The sequence below is a fragment of the Sparus aurata genome, chromosome 16 (assembly GCF_900880675.1).
Source record: "Sparus aurata chromosome 16, fSpaAur1.1, whole genome shotgun sequence".
NCBI classification, from domain to species: domain Eukaryota; kingdom Metazoa; phylum Chordata; class Actinopteri; order Spariformes; family Sparidae; genus Sparus; species Sparus aurata.
Window position 1 is genome coordinate 16,478,965 of NC_044202.1, and position 20,690 is coordinate 16,499,654.

Below are 20,690 nucleotides of genomic sequence, written 5' to 3' on the forward strand. Positions count from 1 at the left end.
GGTATTGGAGGTGTTTTTTAAAAATCAAAGCATGTAAACATTTTCAGTACACAGCCTAAAAAAATAATGAACCTGAAAATGAGCACAATACAGGATCTTTAAAATGCATCTGACACTAGCTCTCATCCTATCCGAGCCGAGGCGCCTATTTCAACCACATACTATGAATACTAAGCACTTTAATCTAAATTATTCTGCACACTCCCATGATAGCCGACTACCATTACACATCCTGTCTTGTTCTTCCTTCTAACTGTGGGGAGTTAATTGAGAAGTAAACAGTAGTTAGTGCAGCCTGGGAGCAGATGATGCCTGCAACAAAGGCCATGAAAAAAAAAACAGAAGAAGAAGAAAAATCTCACAGTCCTACTTTAAGACGGGCACGTGCCAGTACTGGTAGCAGGCAGCAGCATATGTACCGTTTACCACCAACTACAACTTCTGTGTCACAAGACTGATCCAAATGCCAAACAAAACAAAAGATACTGCTTTACCTCCAAATATGCACCACACTGAAAGCCTCAGTGATGATATCATATCACCAAATTACTAAGTATAATGCTCAGCTTGACTTATAATTATAGAGCTGGCTCAACAGCTGTGGCTTTTCAGTGACTGTATAATTTGAGGCTACACCCATATGTTGCTATAATAACATCAACAATACATAGTTCTTGTTTTTTTTTCGTGCTACTTGCTGTCAAGGAAGTGGTCAGATAAAATATCAGATACTGCAGGAAAAAAAAAATCGTCAAGAGGCACCTTTTGCCTACACACCTGTTCACTGGCTATTTATTCTACTGTTGTAGTCATCGTTATCTGTGCAGGATGCTCTTTCCAGATGACTCGACTAAAATGTAAATATGATGATAAAAGAAGTATGCGTTCAGACAGCCAGCGGTACGAGGATTGTGGTGTTCATTACAAGCAGTTTGTCAGAGACGGGGGTGTGTGGCTCAGTGGAACCTCTGGTAGCTGCAACAGATGGTGTGTGCTAATGAGATGTGCTGTCATAGACAGCAGCGGTGCCCCACTGACCTCCAGTCTTTTGACAACCTCTCCGAAGTCTTCTGTGTTGTTATTGATGGAGCGCAGTGATACACTCTCGCCGCGCTCATAGTAGATCTTCATGGAGGCGGGGCTCCCCGTCGACCACCCGATCACATCCCGCGTCGCGCAGTTAAACACCACCGCTTTGGCCTCCTGATCCAACAGGATGATGAAGTCATTAGAGATGGCCAACAGGCACTCGCGCTCAGCACCGGCGACCTGATCTTCAGCGTGAACCTGCCAGGTCACGGCCCCCAGGCTCCGGAGCTCCGCCCCACTGTACGGACGCACCTTCTCCCGTCGTTTGTGCGCCAGGGAGATGAAGGGGAACTTCCCCGTGGGCTCCACTGGAGTACTGGTCACGTGACGCTCTGCCAAGTCCCGCAGATATTCCTGCCGTGTGCGAGTCGCCATGGCGCCAAACTTATCCGACTTGTGGGCTGCGTTCTCGGCGTTGATGACTTTGCTCAACAGGAAGTCCCTGAAGACGGTGGACTTGGGGAAGGTCACGCCCTTGGGGATTGGTGGGCCGAAGGAGGGAACGTCCTGGGAACGGGTGACGGCCACACTGCAGACAGAAGAAGAGGAGAGGAGGGTGTGAGGTCACCGCTGTAGTGTGTTAACAAACATTGTACACTCAGCAGCCACTTCATAAGGTACACTTGTACAGTCTTGTACAACAGCTATGCCACGAATTCTACTTCCACAAAGCTTAGAATTTTTCAGTTGTTGTTGACACTGTAAAAAAAAGGTGATCCATTCTCCTTGTTGAGGTTGTGGAGGGTGGTGTTGTTTTAGAGTGCATTATATTGAAAGGTGTTCCTACTATCCTGCCCTTCTCATTTATGTAAATAAGCTGGCTCTCAATAGGATGCAAACTACAACCTCGGTAACAAACAGGAAGTTATATTAATACCTCTCTGACACAGTGTCAATCAAAACTGAACAGAATCATCTTTGTAAAGGCAGCATGTATGGCAGAGCTGCTGTACTGGATCGCCTCATGAATTGATGCATTAGTTCATTTCTCATATTTCTATCATATAGTCACTTTCTTTCTTTGCACATGCTAGTGTACAGTGCTGTCTTGTACCACTCACAATACTTTATTCTTTACCTTTAATTCAATTTAATTATTAATGTCTATCTCTGTGCACAGAGCAAAACTGATTTTTTTTTTCATGTGGTCGCAAAACTATACAGCAAAACAAATTAGAAAACTTCAGTAGGATGTGTTTATGTCTATGCGAAGACAAATACTGTACATCAAAATAAAATAACATAAATTATAAACAGCATGAAACACAACATGATGTTATTCAGAACTGTGAAGCACTAAAAGCTAACCTAACTTAATTTTTTCCCTGATGCTTCTTTAACCGGGAAAACTACACTGCACTGCAAGGACAAACAGCACATGGGCTTGTAAAAAAAAAATAAAAAAAAACACAGTGGAGACATCTTTCCTCTGAGGTATTGTTGCCTTTGACCTGTTTCACTTGTGAGGATAAAGGAGGGCGTTAGAATTCCTCCGGGCAAGGCTCTCCTCCTGTTACCCTCTGCTGCTCCTATTCCATCTGCAAACAATGGCTGTCCTTGAGTTACTATAAATTAGTGAACAGGTGCAGGTGATGCTGTCTCATACCTGTTCATGACAAAATGGGATCGGTGTGGAACTAATTCAGTAAAGTGTGCTTTCCAACTGGCTGGGCTTAATTTACCATATGGGAAGAATTGCTGATGTTTGTCAAATCAGCTGGCAGCATGTTTATACCCGCTTTGGCAGTGTAATGTCTTCTGTAGAGGTTGTAAAGATACATATATAGAATTTGTATATATATATTTTATATTTATATAAAATATATATATTATAAAATATAATAACTATAACTATATATACATATATATAAAATATATTATATATATATATATATATATATATGTATACACATATATACACACACACACACACACACACACAGTCAGTTGCGTATACACTAAAAGCGCATGAGAAAACTGGATACGCTGATGTGACAGTCTTGACAAGTGTCTATCCAGCTCATTTAACAGATAATGCAGCCACTGCCTGTAGCAGAAATGTTGCAAACCATGGTTGACTAAATGCGGCGTATAAATACCATACATCCAATCACAGTTGACAGGCCATCTCCCAGTGATGCTGAGGCCCTGCCACTCTCTGCTACATCACTGTATGGAAGAAGCAGCGCCAGAGCGGCCAGAGCAGCCCGAGCTAGCGAGCACAAGCGGCCTATGCTTCCTAAACAAAGGTCTAGTTATGCAATCTGCTTTGCTGGCCCCGTGTGACTTTGAGGCAGCGGTTGAAAGCCACAGATTAGCACCCCGCTGGCCCCGGGCCACTTACTCCTCTAATGCTCTGGTCTGGCTCAATATGACCTGAGCATTATCCAAATCTCAGAAGCAGGCAACAACAGGCTATTAATAACGTGATGACTCGACATATCACAACATGCTCTTCATTAATAGAGATTAGAGGAGTAAAGACACTACACCATTGACATAGTATTTCGTAAGAGTCATATGATGGTATGAGAAAGATCAAAACAAACAGTAATCCTTTTTAAGCCAGTATACACAGGCCCGTCATGTTGGGCAATATATTATCCCAGGAATGCCTGGGAACAGACATTATTATTGTCATTTTAGGACCGAATATAATATCATAAGAGCATAATAATGCAAGAACACCCTTTCAAGGGCGATTAACTTTTAATTCATAATATTCAGACATTGGAATTGGAATATAAAAAAAGTATTTTAAAAATGTTCTTAAGTAAAATAAAACCCAGTTAATCAAAACAATCATCAAAAATGTGTAAAAATGCTGATGCACTCACTCCTTATAACAGTAGGGAGACTCTGCTAGTCAATCTGGCATCATGTTTACTGAAATTATCATGTTAACAAACACACATGTAAACCCAACAGGCAATATCAAGGTCAGCAAATATGATCAAGTTTGTGTACATTTATCCCCAAGTTGATATGTACAGTAAGATAAGTGCGGTAAGTCGATAATTACTGTGACAGACCGATGTGTACGTGTGTGAGAATCTGCGCAGCTGCGATGTGTGTCCATGTTTGCAAACATGCAGCTAGTGATCTGCTGATATCCGCGGAGCCCATGGTATGTAGAAGTCAAATCACTGTGTCGACTACGCAAACCAATGCACCAACTCAAACACCTTTAACTCACCTCCTGGTTTCACCAAAAAGCAAGCATGCTCTTCACAGCATTAGTGCACAGAACCCTGCATATTCGGTGCAAGAAGAAGATTTCCCAGCGTATGATGACTCGACTCTGTTCTGTAGCCACACTCCAACACTCAGTAATGGTGTAGCAAATCCTTGTACCCTCTGCTCTCTTGTCGGGACCCAGATTTTTTTCCCCAAACCATCGGGGGAAAGCATCCATGAAAAGACTTGTGACCAACAGTCAGGAGGGAAGTCTTAGCATATGGTGCCTCAATCCACAGAGTATGAGCAGCAAGCCAAAGGTTGGGAGTGCGTGTGTGTGTGTGTGTCTTTGGGTGGGGTAGCTAGATTGTCCTCAAGGATTCGGTGTCCCGCGCCTCTCCATTTCATCCATAAGGCAAACCAGGAGAACAAGCGTTTCACTCCCAGAGTATAAACTAGAAAAACGCCTCCTTCGGGCAAAGAGCAAGCAGAATGAAGGTGTCCACAAGTCGATCAGGATGGGTTGGCTGGTCAGAAAAAAAACAAACAAGCAAAGAACTTGCCAGAGAGCTGAAAAAATTGGGCTAGAAATAAATTAGCCCAAATTTGATGCAAGTGTGAGCTGAGAGACAGAAGGCTGCCCTGACCCATCCGATCCCGAGATGGACTGTGCGAGCACTGAGGGAGCTCTCAACAATCCTCCCTGCTCACATGCATGTCCGGGTGAAGAGAGCACTTCATGTGCATGGCGCTAACTCCTTCAGACCATTCCGGCTCACGCTGCCCAAAGGCAAAGTGGTAGGCAGGGAGAAGAGGAGGAGGAGGAGGAGGAGGAGGAAGAGGAGAAAAGGGGGGGAGAGGCTTGTATTATACGAGTGTGTGAAGAGTGAGCCTTTGAGTGAATTAGCGTGCATGGGGGGAAAAAGTGCGCGCATGTGTGTTTAACTGTGTGCAAGTGAGCATGAGAAAGAGGTAAAAAAAAGAAATAAAAAAGGGAGAAACGGGAGTGACAGGGAGCAACTATGTGTGTATAATATCTGTGTATGCAGAGCACGGAGAGTGTGTGTGCGGTGGGGTAGCGGTGCATAAGTGTGAACAGTGGCACAGAGTTGCAGTCTGATCATCACGAGGCAGAGCAGAGGAGAGGAGAGGAGGAGGAGGAGGGTATCCCATCGGTTCGCCAGCTACCGCAGCGCTAATCTACTCGATTTGACTATAATCAGACAAATTTATACCCGGGCAGACACGCAAGAAGACATGAACGGAGAGGGGGGGGGGGGGGGGGGGAGTGGTGGTGGTGGTCACGCAACAGGCTTTTTATGTTTGACCTATGCCTTCCAGTCAAAGCTTTTGTCATGCTACTGTAGCTGAAAAACAACAACACTGCTGGTAGCACTGGGGCTTTTAAGGGTCCTGTAAAAAGGGCCCAGTTCTGCACTCAGACGGAAAGTTACAACCAGATTTCTATTCAACATTGCTGCTGGGTTTTGGTCAGTCTGGCCTACTTAAAACTGTAATGAGTGTCCTTAGTGTCTAGATACGGTCATATATATTCATAGCTGGTGGGCTAACCTCAACCTCTCGGTTCTCTGAGACGTTAAACGAAACCTTTCCAAGGCTTTTGGTAGGATGTCAGATTTTTCAAAAACCTTTACTTATCCAGGAAGAGGTTTTGTTCAGCAGACATACACCACCACTGTTTTTTCCTCCTTCCTTTCTTTAGCAGACAAACACAAAACCACACAGTAGGGCTGCAACTCTTCATCTCATTCATTAATCTGTTGACAATTTTCTCTATTAATCAATTAGTTGTTTGGTCGATAAATAAATAATAAATAAACAGAATGTATATGTCGATCACGGCCAAGATGGTGTCCTTAAATGTCTCGTTTTACCCACAAACCAAAGATATTAAGTTTATAGTCATGGAGGAAGGAAAACACTGAAAATATTCCCATTTAAGAAACTGGAATCAGAGAATTTTGCCTTTTTTTCTTTCAAAATTACACACACTGATTGACGGTTGCAGCCCTGGAATATTTACTTGTGTCGAAGAATGAAAGATTTGGAGGCATTTCCATTCTGGTCTTCACACATTTACTGTAGGCCTCCAAGCTTAATGGGTTGTACATTATGACCCACCTGTAGCACGTGTTGTCCGAGCAGGGATCGTGCACCCGTACGATGATGAAGACGTGCTGAAAGTGAGAGCGGATGGCCTTAGGGGTGAAGGGGTGAGCGCCGGGCTCCTGGAACACGATGGTCACGATGTCGTTCCCTATGTGCCTCTTCCTCAGCAACTACAAATACAACAAATTGGTAATTAGAGAAGTATGGGACTTGAATCTGAAGCAAAGTTGGGAAATTCTATTTAATGACAAAAATGTGCAGACAATAAAGGTTTCTTTGGAAGTAAAGATGGATGGGAATAAAATCTGATAAATGGACACAAGTCACATGATGCATTTCTCTAACTGTTTCACCCAAACAAAGGAGTTTTCCATTTCCTGATACATGACTAAAGGAACAACACAAAGGCCAGGCTTCCCATCCTTACCTGTTGTTTGTTGTTGGGTGTGTAAGGCAGCAGAGTCGACACATGGAACATGAGCTCATAGTCCTTGAAGGTCGTGTACAGGGAGTGAGTGCCTGTGGAATCCGCTGCAGGAAAAATAGCGAGGCTCATTGTACAATTACTGCCATCCATCTCTCTCACACTTGTGTTTGTGTGTGCTCAGTGTTTTCTGTGCAAGACGGGATGCAATTTCACCCAAACAACAATATGAAATGGAGTACGGTGGCTCAGTGTCAGCCTGGATTAGATGGCTGTCAAAACCAACGCTCGATCAACTCAGTGTTAATGAATGTTTAACTGATTCTGCTTTAATACAGTGTTTCTTCGTGGATAACAAGGCCATAAAACAGAAAATATTAGCTTATTTATAGTATTCAACGGCCAAATCAACTTTTGTTTTAGTCAGAGTTTAATTATGGATTGAAATATTTTTTCGGAAACCAATATGTCCCAGTGCAATATCCAAGAAGCAGCAATTTTTTGATTAAGTAAAATGTGTGAGTAAGCTTCATCATAATGAAAGTACTGTGGCGCTGCTGATGTGTCCTGACCTGCAAAACTTGTTCTCCAGAAAACAAGTTTGTCAGGTATAGATCTAAACAGATGTCACATCATCATGATTTCATAGGTTTATTCAGTAGAAATGTATTATGATATATAATTCTCAATTGTAGTATCTGTCAAAATTAAAAACTATTTTTTTGTTTTTTACCGTATCTTGCAGCCCTAGTTTTAGTCAAGATGGATTCCTGAAACACTGATGCAGTTACTGTACAATATACGGTACTGCAGTCATTCGTAGTGAGCGGACGCACATGAGCAGAAATGAAAGTGAAAGCGTCACAGGAAAACACTGGGTCCAGTCAAAGTAAATATTTGACCAGGAGCAAGACTGAGGGGCCAAGTACAAGCACTATGAAGATTAGTGTAAGGTGACGGGAGGGGAGTCCCTAAATGCTAACCACGACCTGCATTTGAGAATCAAGCCCTTTTTTTTTGACTGCTAAACTAACTTTACCTAACTAACTTAATAAGTTGGGCTAAGCGGCAAAAGACACATAAAGTCTTTAGTCTTTTGCTGAATGTGATCAGTTATCAGATGACAACAATTGGTTGCTTTAAATGTCCACTGTGTAGGATTTTGTGGCAAAAACCTGAAAACTATCTTCTTACCCTCCCCTACGGTGACCACTAAAAACATGATAAATGCAAACGTTCATCTTTATAGCCAGTGTTTGGGTGTTGGTTGTGGGCCACTGTAGAAACATGGCAGTGCAACATGGTGAACTCCGTGGTGGAGTATACAAGACGGTCATTCTCGGGTCATGAAAACACAGTGATTCATTTTCAGGTAATTAAACTAATCATAAATCTCCTGAAATGCCAGAGGATCTTTAAAGATGCATCAAAACCTGGGTCACTAATCGCACAAGTTCTGTGTGTGATCTAGAGGTGTGCTCAGGAGGCATTACTTTTGGTGTCCAGCTGGGCTCTGTACTTGGTGAAACCCTTGAGGCGAACGGTGTCCCCCAACAGCTGGAGGAACTCTTCCAGGGCCGGGCCAGCCATCTCGTTGTTGTACATCTCCTCCTCCGTGCTCTGACCTGCTCGGCAGTACATCACCCCCACCTTCACCTGAAAACTCAGCTGGGGAGCAGAAAAAGAAGCAGACGCAATATTTTTTTAACAGGTCACGTTAGGATGGACAGCAAGGACAATAAATTCTGTAATAATTCAGGGAAGCAATTTTACAATGCAGAACAAGGCGTAGAGCTTTATCCTCCTACCCCTTGTTCATCCAGTTTCATCAGCTGCTCAGTGACTTTGGGTGTGTTGAGGGCCAGTCTGAGGCAGGACAGATCCAGCTCTGGCAGGAGGTACTCCAGCACCTCTTTAATGGGCAGACCGCGGGTGGTGCCGTGCTTCGAGGTGGAAGGCACTGCATCCTCCAGGATAGAACCTCGAAGGGTTGTGAGCTGAAGAGACGGGGACAGGGAGAGGAATGTGAGAAACGGAAAGAATGCATCTCAGGAAACCTTGACGTGCCTTGAACTCTCTTGGAGATGGAACACACTGATAGCAAAACATGCCAGAAAAGACATCAGGAAAAAAAAAGAAAAAACAACAAGTCCCTGCAGGTTTTTTAAGCAACACCATCCTCTTAGTGTGGTCTTAAAAAAAGCTGACATGAGACAACAAGACAATTATGACTCAAGGCCCTGGGTAAATAGAAAGTCGAACTGAGGAAGAAGAGGTGGGAGGGCTGGTCAAAGCATTCTGTGTACACAGAGTGCATTGTGCTGGGCTCTGGGAGTGAACTCAATCGCTCAGCTACCATAAGCAGCTGGAACGGACCGAGACTTTCTCTCCTACAAGCTTGAGGCCGTGCAGGGACCATTTACAATAGACCTGTGTTCATCATGTTTGGAAGGTAGGATAGGGGGCGGGGGTCCTGTGGTACTTCAGTCTAAAGTGCGGGGGTTTAATCACATGCACCTGTCCTGCTTCAGTCCATAACAAACAGCCTTGGGCAGGTGCCTTAACCTCTGTCTGGGAATGTTAGTCCATATTATAAATCCCATAACCCAAAATCCCAAACCAAACACAGACGACAGGGGCCAACATAGCAACTAAATATGACAGTCTATTTTTACTGAAACACAGAACCACACAGTGGTTTGAGGTTGCTGGGCACTGACAGGCCTTGGAGGCTGTAAGATGAGTGCTCTTCTTAAAGTTTCTTCACACATTGCTGATATTGGGAGACAGCTGAATAGCCCGAGGGCGAGTTGCATAATAAGAAACAAGGGCTGAGACTGGTTTTACCTCGAGCCGGTACTTGCTATAAAGAACTATAAAGACCTTATATATACATAAACAGGACATAAGATCCAAGCAAGCATGTCTGTCTAATAACACAAAGACAACAACAAAATTATTACAACATTAATGTCTTTCCACAGACTGTATAAAGCATGGATGTAATCTCTGTGACATCACCACTGAAAAGCCATTGTGAAGCGCAGCGTGTTTACTCCGGCCTTCACCATCTTGGCAGTGCTGACTCCCAGCCAATCCAAAAATGGGCATCGCAAGCTGAGGTAGACTGAATGAAGCCTGGTTGCTGACAGCTAGCTAGACTGCTAGCAGCTAGCTGCCACTCAAGGTGGCATATGCATAACGTTAAGCCTTAATACAATTCAAACAAGTGAGTTATATAGCTAGAATTACCGCCTTGTGGCAGTATGCCCTGGAGGGCATACTGTCAAGTTTCTGTGCCTGAGCTATGGCACTGAATAATGGACAGAACCTTAAGCAAAACATTATGATGTCACAATGCATTTAACCTCTGACCTTTTGGATATAAAATGTCATAACTTAACATAATCTTATTCTATTGGACATGTGGGTAAAACTGTATTTTTAGTATTGTAAGAAATCTTGAGTTATGACCAAAAATGAGTTTGTGAAGTCACAGTGACCTTGAATCTGCCCATTAACTTCTAATCAGTTCATCCTTGAGTCATAGTGGATGTTTGCACCAAATTTAAAGAAATTACCTCAGGGTGTTCAAGGCACTGACTTGATTTCTCAGCCTAGAGGCTGTGTCTCTCAAATTTATGAGTGCAAAAATAACAACTGACTGCAGCGTTAAATGCTGGGAGCAGATTCCCCCCACAGCATGAAGGATTTATGTGATCTGGTGCGGAGGTTGAGGTTGGGGTGTAGAAAGGATAGGACACTATGACTGACCTCGCTGGTTCTGAAGATGAGGCGGTAGTTATACTGCTGGCCGTGATCCTTGTCCTCCTCCAGCTTCTCCCGTCGCAAGCTCACCGCTACTGGACCCAAGGCCTCGTCTATCCCAAAGTAGTTCCAGTGGTCTGAGGTGGACGAAGCGTCAGAGAAATGGGCATAATGTCTTGCTTTGAAAAAGTACATGTGATGTAAACAGGTAAGTGTATCTTACCTCTAAGATAGAAGAACTTTCTGTAGTAGTAGGCTCCCAGGTCCACGTGCTCCACAATGTACTGTTTGCCCTTTTCGCTGAGTGTACTGGCGCCTTCCTTCGGTCCCTCTAGCACTGCTACTCCAGCATTTGTGCAGTGCGTGCTTACAGATGTTTCATACATGCTTACTTCCAGACTCCCTGAGCTGCCGTTACCTGCTCCACCACCCACTAGTCCGTGATACCCTGCCCCGCCTACTCCCAGTCTGCGCCTCCCGTTGCCATCTGCACCAATCTCATTGCGGAAGCAGGGGCAGCTTAGTAGCATTTCATTGCTCTGTTCGTCCCCTGCTTCCAGACCAGGACTGCCCCTGTTACTGAGCTCTTCCTGGCTGCCACTCGGGGAGCTGTAAGGCAGGCTGTGTGTGGACGAGAGGGTAGAGGTAGCCGAGGCTACGGCAGCAGCAGATGCCCCAGTGGTGGTGTTTTTCCTCTTGCCCGCCATCTGCCGCAACTGAGTAACTTCGTTGAGGTCAAACAGCATGCTCTGAACGTCATAGTGGGCAAAGCCTCTCTGACAGACCCAGGGCTTGAAAGGGAGGCCAATGTCCTCTGTCCGGCCGTCCTCTACGTCAGACCCTGCTCTGGGGGAGTCCGACTCACCCCGTACGCTTCGAAGTTTACGGAATATAGACTCACCCCCTGTTTCGGATTTAGTTCTTCTCTTTGGGGGCTTGTCTCTGTCCTTGACTTTATGGGGCGGGCCGTCTATGCCATCATCCTGAAGATCAATGCTGGCCTGCTTGGACCCAACATTCAGCATGTCCTCAAGTTTCTCTGGAGCAGGGCTACGCTGGTCAACTTTTCCCCCTTGATAGCCTTTAAGCATTTCAAAGAAGCTCTCTCCAGATGCTCCATGCTGATCTATCGAGGAGGTGCTACCATATTCGCGATGAAGAGGGGACCATTTGGCTCCCGATGTTGGACCCCAGTCCTCTCCACTGTCTCCACTGCCTTCCATCTCACTGATAGTCATGTCACTGTTGCTGCGCTGACGGATGCGTCTCTGTCGTGGGTTTCTATGTGCAGGACCTCGGTAGTCTCCTGGGGCAAGGTAACGCGTGTCAGGGCTGTAGTTGTTCGCTGTGGTCTGGGTTCGATTCTTCAAAGTATTGTGGATGTTACGCAGCATTGATGAGTCCTGAGGGCTCATTATAGAGCCTAACTTAATGTGACTTTTTCCAGCAGAGGACACACTAGAGTTCTCAGGCTCTGAGTGCCACATAACCCCTGTAAGGTCTTTTCTTGGTGGCCAGTCTGCCACACGAGCCCGTACACCCATTTTAGGCACTCCTGTGCTCACAGTGGCATGGACATTGTCTGTGCGGGTTGGCACAGCCCCTCCATTGGCCATACGGAGGTGGCGGGTGTAAAATTCATCAGTGGCGGGGATGGTACCCCCAACAGTGCGCTCCATGGGTGGGCACTTCAGGCTGGTCATTACACCAGTGCCAAATGCTAAAGGCACTTAGCAGAGGGACATGGCTGCCTCTGGGATGGGATGTGGCTCCCTGACTTCATGTGCAGGTTGATTGTCTGGATCAAAAAGCAAAGAGGCAGAATAAGGGAAGGGGCAAGCCCACCTCTTCAGCACTCAAGTCTGCATGCCGTTTCCTCAAATGTGTCCACTTTGCAACTTGGCTTGCTTTCTATATATATAATCCTGAAAACAGAAAAGGAAAAAAATCAGTTGGTAAAAGCAGATAATCAAAAACACATCAGTTTCCTGACTCAAACAACATATACAAGACTGGAAATAAAAGAAAGCAAGCTGGAAACAAGTCCTAAATAAGCTGTTGAAAAAGATCCTTAACATTGGAAAGCCAAATGACGTTACACTTGACTGTCTTTGATCAGCACTCTGTTACACTCTCATTGTTATGGTAGAGAGCACAGTGGTAATCAACAAAAACCTAAATATGTATATTATATCTCTATATGTGATTCACTGCTCTGGAAATTCTTCATGTTTAGTACCTATTCACAACACATCTCAGCTGTTTTCGTGTAACCTTTCCTATGACAATAAATGTGTCAGAGCCATCTATACAAACATGCAAACATGTCCTCTCTGTAGAAAGTGACAGGTTTATATATAAGGAAACCTGCCTGCAGAACGGAGTATGGATGTTGTCCCCCTCCCCCCGGACGGCCTTTGACGAGCCAGCGTAAAGTCACTGACATGTTCAATTTTAGATAAAGAAGGGGGCCTATTTTTCAAACCAATTTCCGAATAAGTGTTGAGGGGGAAACATGAAAGCCCCGGCAAATTCAGAAATAACTTCAACAATGAGTCCTTTTTTTTCCTTCTTAAAAGTCTGAATGAAATGATGCCTTTGCTCTGATCAGTGAGTTTATCTAAAGAGAGTGGTAAAGATGTCTTAGTTTGCACTTTGATAAACCTGTTCAGGACTTAATGTCATATCAAAGATTACATAATAGTAAGAGAAATCTGGATCTTCACCTTCATCTGTACCTCTAAATGTGCCTGTGTCCCTGACTCTTGATTGTCCGAGCATCCTTCCTTGCCTTTAGTAGCCAACATTTGTCAGTTCAAATACCAAGTTGCATTTTTCTCAATCAAATATTCCAAGCTGCACATCAAAAAAGCAAAGGGGCCCTTTGAAAGTCATTTGAGAAGTAGTGAGTGATGATCCTCTGTCTGACAAATCAGGCCAATTTGGCAGTGAGACACTAGGGGAGATTAAGGCTCCACTCTCAGTCAGCCCTGCCTGGCTGTGACTGTGATCACATTAGCCGCTAGCAGTCAGTGCACTGTGACGGGCCTACAGCACAGGCGTCTTCACACTACATCCCAACATCAGGGCCAAGTTTACGTCAACAGAGACGAAATTCATTTGCCTTTGGTTTAAACAATACAAATAAATCAAAGACATGTATCTTTTCTCAGTCACAGAATTAAAAAAGAAGTGCATGATAATAATAATACCATGTGATAAACATTACCAAAGTGGCACAGTGTGCTGTGACATGGGTCAAATGTTCTCTAGATAATACAGCCTGTTTGATAATATCAACATCAATGCACAAGTCAGAAAAAGAGGGCAAAATGTGTGTAAAATCTCAAAGCTCTGGAGATGTTTCAGTTTGCCCGAGGCAAAGCATCCGGAGTCAGCTTTTCTCCAAAACAGGAAGATTGTTTTCTCACAACAAATTTCTAAACCTGTGTATTTTATGCAGCAGAGACTCCATCTGTTAGTCCAATATCAAGCAAAAGCAAGTAGCATTAGATCTTGAAGTTGGACTAACAGCCATAAGGCAAAAAATTATGCCTCTTAGTCTTACTACAATATCGTACTGTTAAAGTCCAACAATGTGTTGAACTGTTATTTGGTGTAGAGCTCAGCTGATGGTGGATTTTTGCCCAGATGCCTATACGGATACTAAGGAGTGAAAAATTCAGATTGACCCCATGTCTGCAGATATCCTTTATATACATTTACATAAACACACATTAAACACTTATGACAATGATCCATAGTGGGGTTAGGATATTTTACAGTTTAGAACAAAAAAAGAAATTGGACTTGATAATATTGCCACCCAGACATTTCAAGCACGGCGCCCTTCTTCAGCGCCACAGATTTTCTTCTCTCTAATCTTAAACCATACAAACACTACAAGACATCACAAACTACATATAAGGTATTTGTGTCAGACGGAGCAATGCACCACCTCCCATGATCTCATAGACAAGCAGACTTAAACAAAATGGAAATTAGCGCTGTGCAACAACTTGATGTGGTACCACACCGCTGTGAGGAAAAAAACAAAGCAGGAGGTTAAATGAGTGTTGGAGGTCAGAATTTAAGTTTCTGTCAACAATAGTATGCTAGCTAGGTAAGCCTCAAGGGCAAGAGTCACTTGGTAGCACAGTCAGCTGCTCCGGGTTGCCTCTTCTCTGTGACTGTTGTGGTCCGGCTTGGAAAATACCAACGTATTCTTCTAGATTTTAGATTGTAAATATCAATCATGCTTGATATTATCGTCCAGCCATTACAGAGCTCCGTGAACGGAGATGTAGCATTGAACGCTAACTGCATGGGGTCAGAACTTTACGCTGTGTTTTAAGCATCTTAACATGCTCCACATCTCACACCAGAAGTTATGCAACATCAGCAGACACCTTAGCACACAGCACTGTAGCGTGTATGACTCAAACTGAATAAAAAAGTAGTTAAAACAGTGTGTTTGTGCAAGCAGCTACTTACCTGTTTGTTGACATCCGTGTGTGCTGGTAGCTAGACCAAACTAGTCAAACCGTCGAGCGTGCACTTACTCCCTCACTGGCGGAGACGGAAACGTAATCCAGCATTTTCGTGTTTATGTTCATAATGTACATGTCCATGTTACAGCCTGTCATGAGCCATGAGCCTTACAATAGCCTGTTAAGCCTGTTAAGTGCACACTCGATGGATACGCTAGTTTGGTCTAGCTACCGGAAGACGCGGATGTCAACAAACAGGTAAGTAGCTGCTTGCACAAACACACTATTTTAACTACTTTTTTATTCATTTTGAGTCATACATGCTACAGTGCTGTGTGCTAAGGTGTCTGCTGATGTTGCATAACTTCTGGTGTGAGATGTGGAGCATGTTAAGATGCTTAAAACACAGCGTGAAGTTCTGACCCCATGCTGTTAGCGTTCAATGCTACATCTCCGTTCACGGAGCTCTGTATTGGCTGGACCAAATTTGTTCGCGTCTTCGGTACTCGCAAGTCAAGGGTAGCTTGAGCAATGAAGCTGCATGTTTAAATCGACCGAAGTTCTCCTTTAAGTTCTTAAAAAAGAAAAAAAGATTACAACATATTGGACTACTTATTACAAACTTTTTTGAACCACAAGCTGAAAGCAGTAGTGAACAAGGTCCTCAGACAAGAAAGTCATAATTGAGAGTTTCATATGGAGTTCAATGTCCTACTAACACTCTGATAATAAGCTGATAAGAGCAAGATGATCTGCGTAATACCATCAAAGGATAAAATGGACAGGGAAATTTAAAGATTCAAACCCAGGATATGACAGCTTCATGGTTACATGATATGTAATCTTGAGCCAGAGGAAATAAAAAAAAAAACATGAATGCAAGTATCACCACTGTGATCTTTCATCTGTCACATAAGAAAGCTTCCCAACTGTACACTCTTCTACTGAGCAGGCACCCATCCTTTGGGGGATGGGAGTAAAGTGTCTCGAGCAGATTAACACAAACTCATTAAGTAATAAAAAAAAACTCATTCATGTCCTACTAACACCCTAAAGTCTCTGACATGAATGAGAGTGAAAATAGTCAGGGAGAGTATGTCAAACTAGAGGTCCTGTCCCAGAGTGTTGAGCCTCATTCCCTCATGCTGCCGAGTGTCCACAGGGACGTACAGAAGAATAGAAGCAAAACACACACACGAACACACAACACACAAAGGCCCAGTCTTTTTCTGATTAAACTAAAGAATGTGGTGAAGATACTGAGAGAGTGTGTCTTGTGAACATTTATGTGACAGAGGAAGACTAAGAAAACAGAGACCGACAACAGAACACCTTCCAACCAATCCTGTCATCCTCTATCCCTTGCCTGCAGATTCAACCAGAACAATTTTTTTCAGTCTATGTGACATGTCCGGACAGCTTCAGCCTGTTGACTAAATGAGGTTAACCTTCTGTAATTGGTGCTCTGACCTCCCAGCTGGTCGCATCGGCCCGCTGAGAGAAGAGCTACGCAGTGGTACAGATGCAGACGATGCAGTGGTGACGTTGTGCCATATTTCAGAGGTGTTACAATTTGTTGTTCTGGTTGTAGGCACAAGTCTCGACACAGAACTCTGCGCTCTCATAGAGCAACATGCCCCTGTGACGACTCAGCCTGCATGTGTTACAGATGACTCAGACAGCGGGGCCAACACACACTATGGAAGCTATTACATGGAATTACAGGTGGATGACAGAAAGCAGTCAGTCAGAAGAACACATGACATCTGTCATGTTATGAATCACAGGCATGAACCTAGGGTCTGAGTCTTTCAGGCCTGACTCACAAAAATCAGAGCGACGGAAAGAACGAGTCCTTAGTCATCATCAACACAACCAAAAAGCCAGGGCCTCCTGGAGGGGAAGCACTGTTGCTGAGCTAGCTTGGCTAGCTGATGTCCCAGAAAGAAAGGACAGCATGCTGGAGTTGAAAGACTCTTCGTCCTGGGTTTCCAAACACAGGGCGAATGAAGTTTCCCAGTAGACTGGGCAAGTGTCTCCAAAGCCGGGACAAGGGAGCTGAAGGATTGCCCTACAAGCTTGTAATTACTGTGTGCTTCAATGGGGCTAAGGGGCTGTTTGGCTGACACCACTGGCTTTCAAACAGGCACCCTACCATTTAGCCCAGTGGCTCTCCCTGTGTCCTAATCTTTCCCCGCTCTACGGGCTGACTGGGCTGTTGGGCAGCAGGCACAAAGGTCCCTCTGTCCTGGCTTGGGCAGGACTGGGGCCCCATTCCAACATAGTGAAGTCTTTGAAAACTGCCTGGCACGGGAACCTCACTATTGCTGTGTACGCGAGGCCTGCCAGGAAAAGCCAAATTAATTAGATGCAAGGGGAACTGGAGAGGCAGAGATGATCAAAACACTGAATCAAAAGTTGGAAACAAGGGAAACAGAAGCTTCAAAGAACTGGAAGGATACATGATGAGGATAGGAAAGCAGAAGAACGGCTAACCTAGAGAGGAGTAGGCTTACAACAAAAATCCAAAAATTATCTGTGTTGATCACATCGACATCATTTGACTGTTATGTAATCGATGGACTCGATGTTTCAACACATATCTGTGTCACTGAACTTGAGATTTTAGGAAGTAACATGGGAAAGCCCTTTCTTTTGTAACCACTGACAATGAAAGCAGCAACTTAAGACTGCGGTCTAACCTCAAACTCTTCACCTTTCCAAAGTTGTTCGCTATCGTTTTAAGGTGTAGCCCAGCCACAGCAGATGCACAGGAAGTAACAAAGCATCTCTACCACTCCCCTGTCTCCATCTGTTTTGCTCTTTTTTTTTTTTTTTTAATGCCTGCTCCCTCCTCCTGTACGTGCGTCTGGCTGTGAACCAGGCACAAACCTGCCTGTCTGATTGAGCAAACCTGAGAACCTGACACCTCCGGAGAAAAACAGGCAGGCCTGCTGGCAGACAAACGATACTAGCGTCACCCAACCGCGAGCTGAGATCCTGGAATTCCACCAATTTCAGTAGAGGAAGTGATGAACGTCTGTGCGAGGGGAGGAAGAGAAGTAGGGCATGTTCAGGCAAACTTTTTTCAAGAGGAGTGCAACACTGACTGCCCGAGTGTCTGTTATAGAACACTTTAATGTCTGCCATGACTTTACAACTGCCTCCTCGTCTTCGACTTCCACAGAGAGCTTTGATCTATGAAATACCAGCCCCGGACGAAGTGGGACACCGCGATAACATGAGAACTGCACTGACGAAATTGTTCAACCGACCACACGCGCAATGCAAACACCACATGTGGCTGAAGCACTTCAAATAGAAAAAAGAAAGCGGTGGCGGCATATCGACGCTCATCACTGCCATTGTTCTGTGATGTGCTGCCGTTCTGCCCTAACTCTGGGCCCCCTCGCCATCACTGCAGCACAGTTCAGTGAGTAATGGGCATAGCCAACCACTGGCAAAGTGAATTTCCCTCACAGCCTTACACAAGAAGACAGCTCTGGAGGAGCGCCAGAATATATTCATTGCCATTATCTCCAGCAGGGTGTCCTCGATCCTTCCTCCCTTCTTATCCACAAAGTGCTCCACCACAAGCGTTTCACATCTTACGTGGGAGAGACGGCAGGATAAATAGACTCTTCAAAACACTTGACATAGTTAGCAGTGGTGATCCTGTTGCTATTTCCAATGTCATTATCAGGCATGGCTGGGAGTTTGACAATAGAAGCCTTTGTCCAACTCCTTGAGGACCATTTACCTCAAAAAAAAAAACTAATTGCGCTGCTAACAGCTTAGGTGGTCTGCTTGTCCAGAGCAAAGAAGGGTTACTACATCTTATACATTAATCTATAAGCTGCCCCCGTCAAAAAAAAAAGGATGAATGAAGTCAGTCCACAGCCTTAAACAGGCTTGTATTCAATTGATTTAAAGTAGACAGAATCACACGTGTGCAGAAGTTTTATGGCTTTATGCTCCAGAAATACAATAAACCGAGTCTGAGCCAGAGTTGGTTTAGAGCCTCATATTGGACGTTAGGTTATAGACGGCCTGTCTTTATTGAGACGGCTCAGATTTATGTTTGTCAGCTTTTGCGTTGTAAAGAGCAATGGAGAGGAGGCAGTGTGCCGCTTCCGAAAGAGGAATGTAAAAAATTCTAATGAGGAGGCTGCCTGACGAACTGCAGCATTTGGGAGCAGAGGTTTAAAAGTAGAGGTCTGCTCTAGGCTGCACTTTCCCTCTCCCTGCCCTCTCTGACGGCCTCCAACCCTGGGACTCCATTAGAGGGCTCCTGGTGCAAATGGAAGGGTACCCGTAGAGACAAAGGCTCTCACACATACAATGCAAAAAAAACTCTGAGAATAAAGCAGCGAACTCAACAGAAACTACAAGAACCCAAACCAGTCGATTTGGCTCATTAGAATAAAACACTCGGAGCTCGTGGGACAATAGCTATTTTTGAAAGAGCCAGACCAAACTGTTCCATGTTCCTGCAAACATCAAAGACAGAACTTTTCTTTCCCATGCGAGCGCATGTAGGAGCTATTTCTGCAATACCTGCCTCAGACATTACTTTTCTAGGAATTCACATGTTTGGACTCTACACAGAGGCTATAACTTTAATTTCAATCAGGACTGCCAATAACAAAAGGTGGTCACACTCAAATTAAATGTTAATAAAAACGTTCAATCCCCCACCATTGCATAGAGTCAGTTTCACTCTCTGCAGCGGTGTCTCCAGCTGGGTTGGGCGCCAAACTGTAACCCAGCAAGCAGTTTTCACAAGTGGGAAGCCAGTGGGGGGTCATGTTCCTGTTACTTTAACACACCTAACAGTCGATACTGCCTGTGATTTCTAACTTTCTAAACTAGGGATGCCTGAAAGTTTCCCTGTAACTTAATGGTGGACCCCGGGGCCAAAAGCAACCACCTGTTGTGTTAAGATGCAAAATGGTACAATATGGAAGCCCTAAGAGGCAGAAAAAACCCCACTACTGATCCATGTTAGAAGTCTGATCTAGACCATTTTCGTTCCTGTTTTTCTGACTTGTTTCAGCATGAACAATCTTTCAAAGTTTAAAAAATAAAAAATGTTTTTCCATTTGCTTCTCCAAGCAAAGATCCCCTGAACCGATGAACTTCCTGTACAACCTGCTCAGATTACATCACTAGTAACATCTGGCAGGCCCTGATCTAAACCTTTCTTTTATAAGGTGAATGACGATAAGGAAAATTACACATCAAATAACATAACCCACACTAAATAAACTGATAGGCTGACAACGGTTTAGTGTTTCTAGAGTTTATCAGTAACTTAGCGTAGTAGTAGTAGTGTGTAGTAGCAGCAGTGATCTGGGAATTTTCCTGTTGCAGCCTGCATAAATGGGTTAAACACACTACTTATTGGCAGGTTCACTGGTCACCAATGAATATGGGTATTGTGTGGTAAGTGGCACTACAATGGTGGAGCACCATAAAGATAGTCGTTCACACTGTGCCAAAAGCTGAGGATAAAGCCCAAAGTCCAACCTGTCAACTGACACTTCAACGAGACTCTCACATGCAGGTGCTTGATGAGCACACTCACATTATAATCATTGACATTTGGGGCT

At 44.2% G+C, this 20,690-nt stretch overlaps 1 protein-coding gene across 3 annotated transcripts in view; it reads right to left on the reverse strand.

The window, feature by feature from the left end:
- Positions 1 to 20,690, reverse strand: part of LOC115565963 (signal-induced proliferation-associated 1-like protein 1) — a 40,482-nt gene that overhangs the window by 8,342 nt on the left and 11,450 nt on the right. For 2 of the 3 annotated variants that reach the window (XR_003980928.1, XM_030391667.1), the window contains exons 1-7: positions 10,812 to 12,291; positions 10,595 to 10,725; positions 8,629 to 8,817; positions 8,314 to 8,488; positions 6,824 to 6,927; positions 6,409 to 6,566; positions 1,039 to 1,618 (exon numbers count right to left, since the gene is read on the reverse strand). Coding sequence is in view for 2 of the 3 variants with exons in the window: in XM_030391667.1 (XP_030247527.1) it covers positions 1,039 to 1,618; positions 6,409 to 6,566; positions 6,824 to 6,927; positions 8,314 to 8,488; positions 8,629 to 8,817; positions 10,595 to 10,725; positions 10,812 to 12,291 (2,817 nt within the window). In the remaining variant the exon portion in view is untranslated. Of the gene's footprint in view, positions 1 to 1,038; positions 1,619 to 6,408; positions 6,567 to 6,823; positions 6,928 to 8,313; positions 8,489 to 8,628; positions 8,818 to 10,594; positions 10,726 to 10,811; positions 12,514 to 20,690 lie in introns of those variants that run through there. The other variant, XM_030391665.1, reaches the window with a different exon arrangement.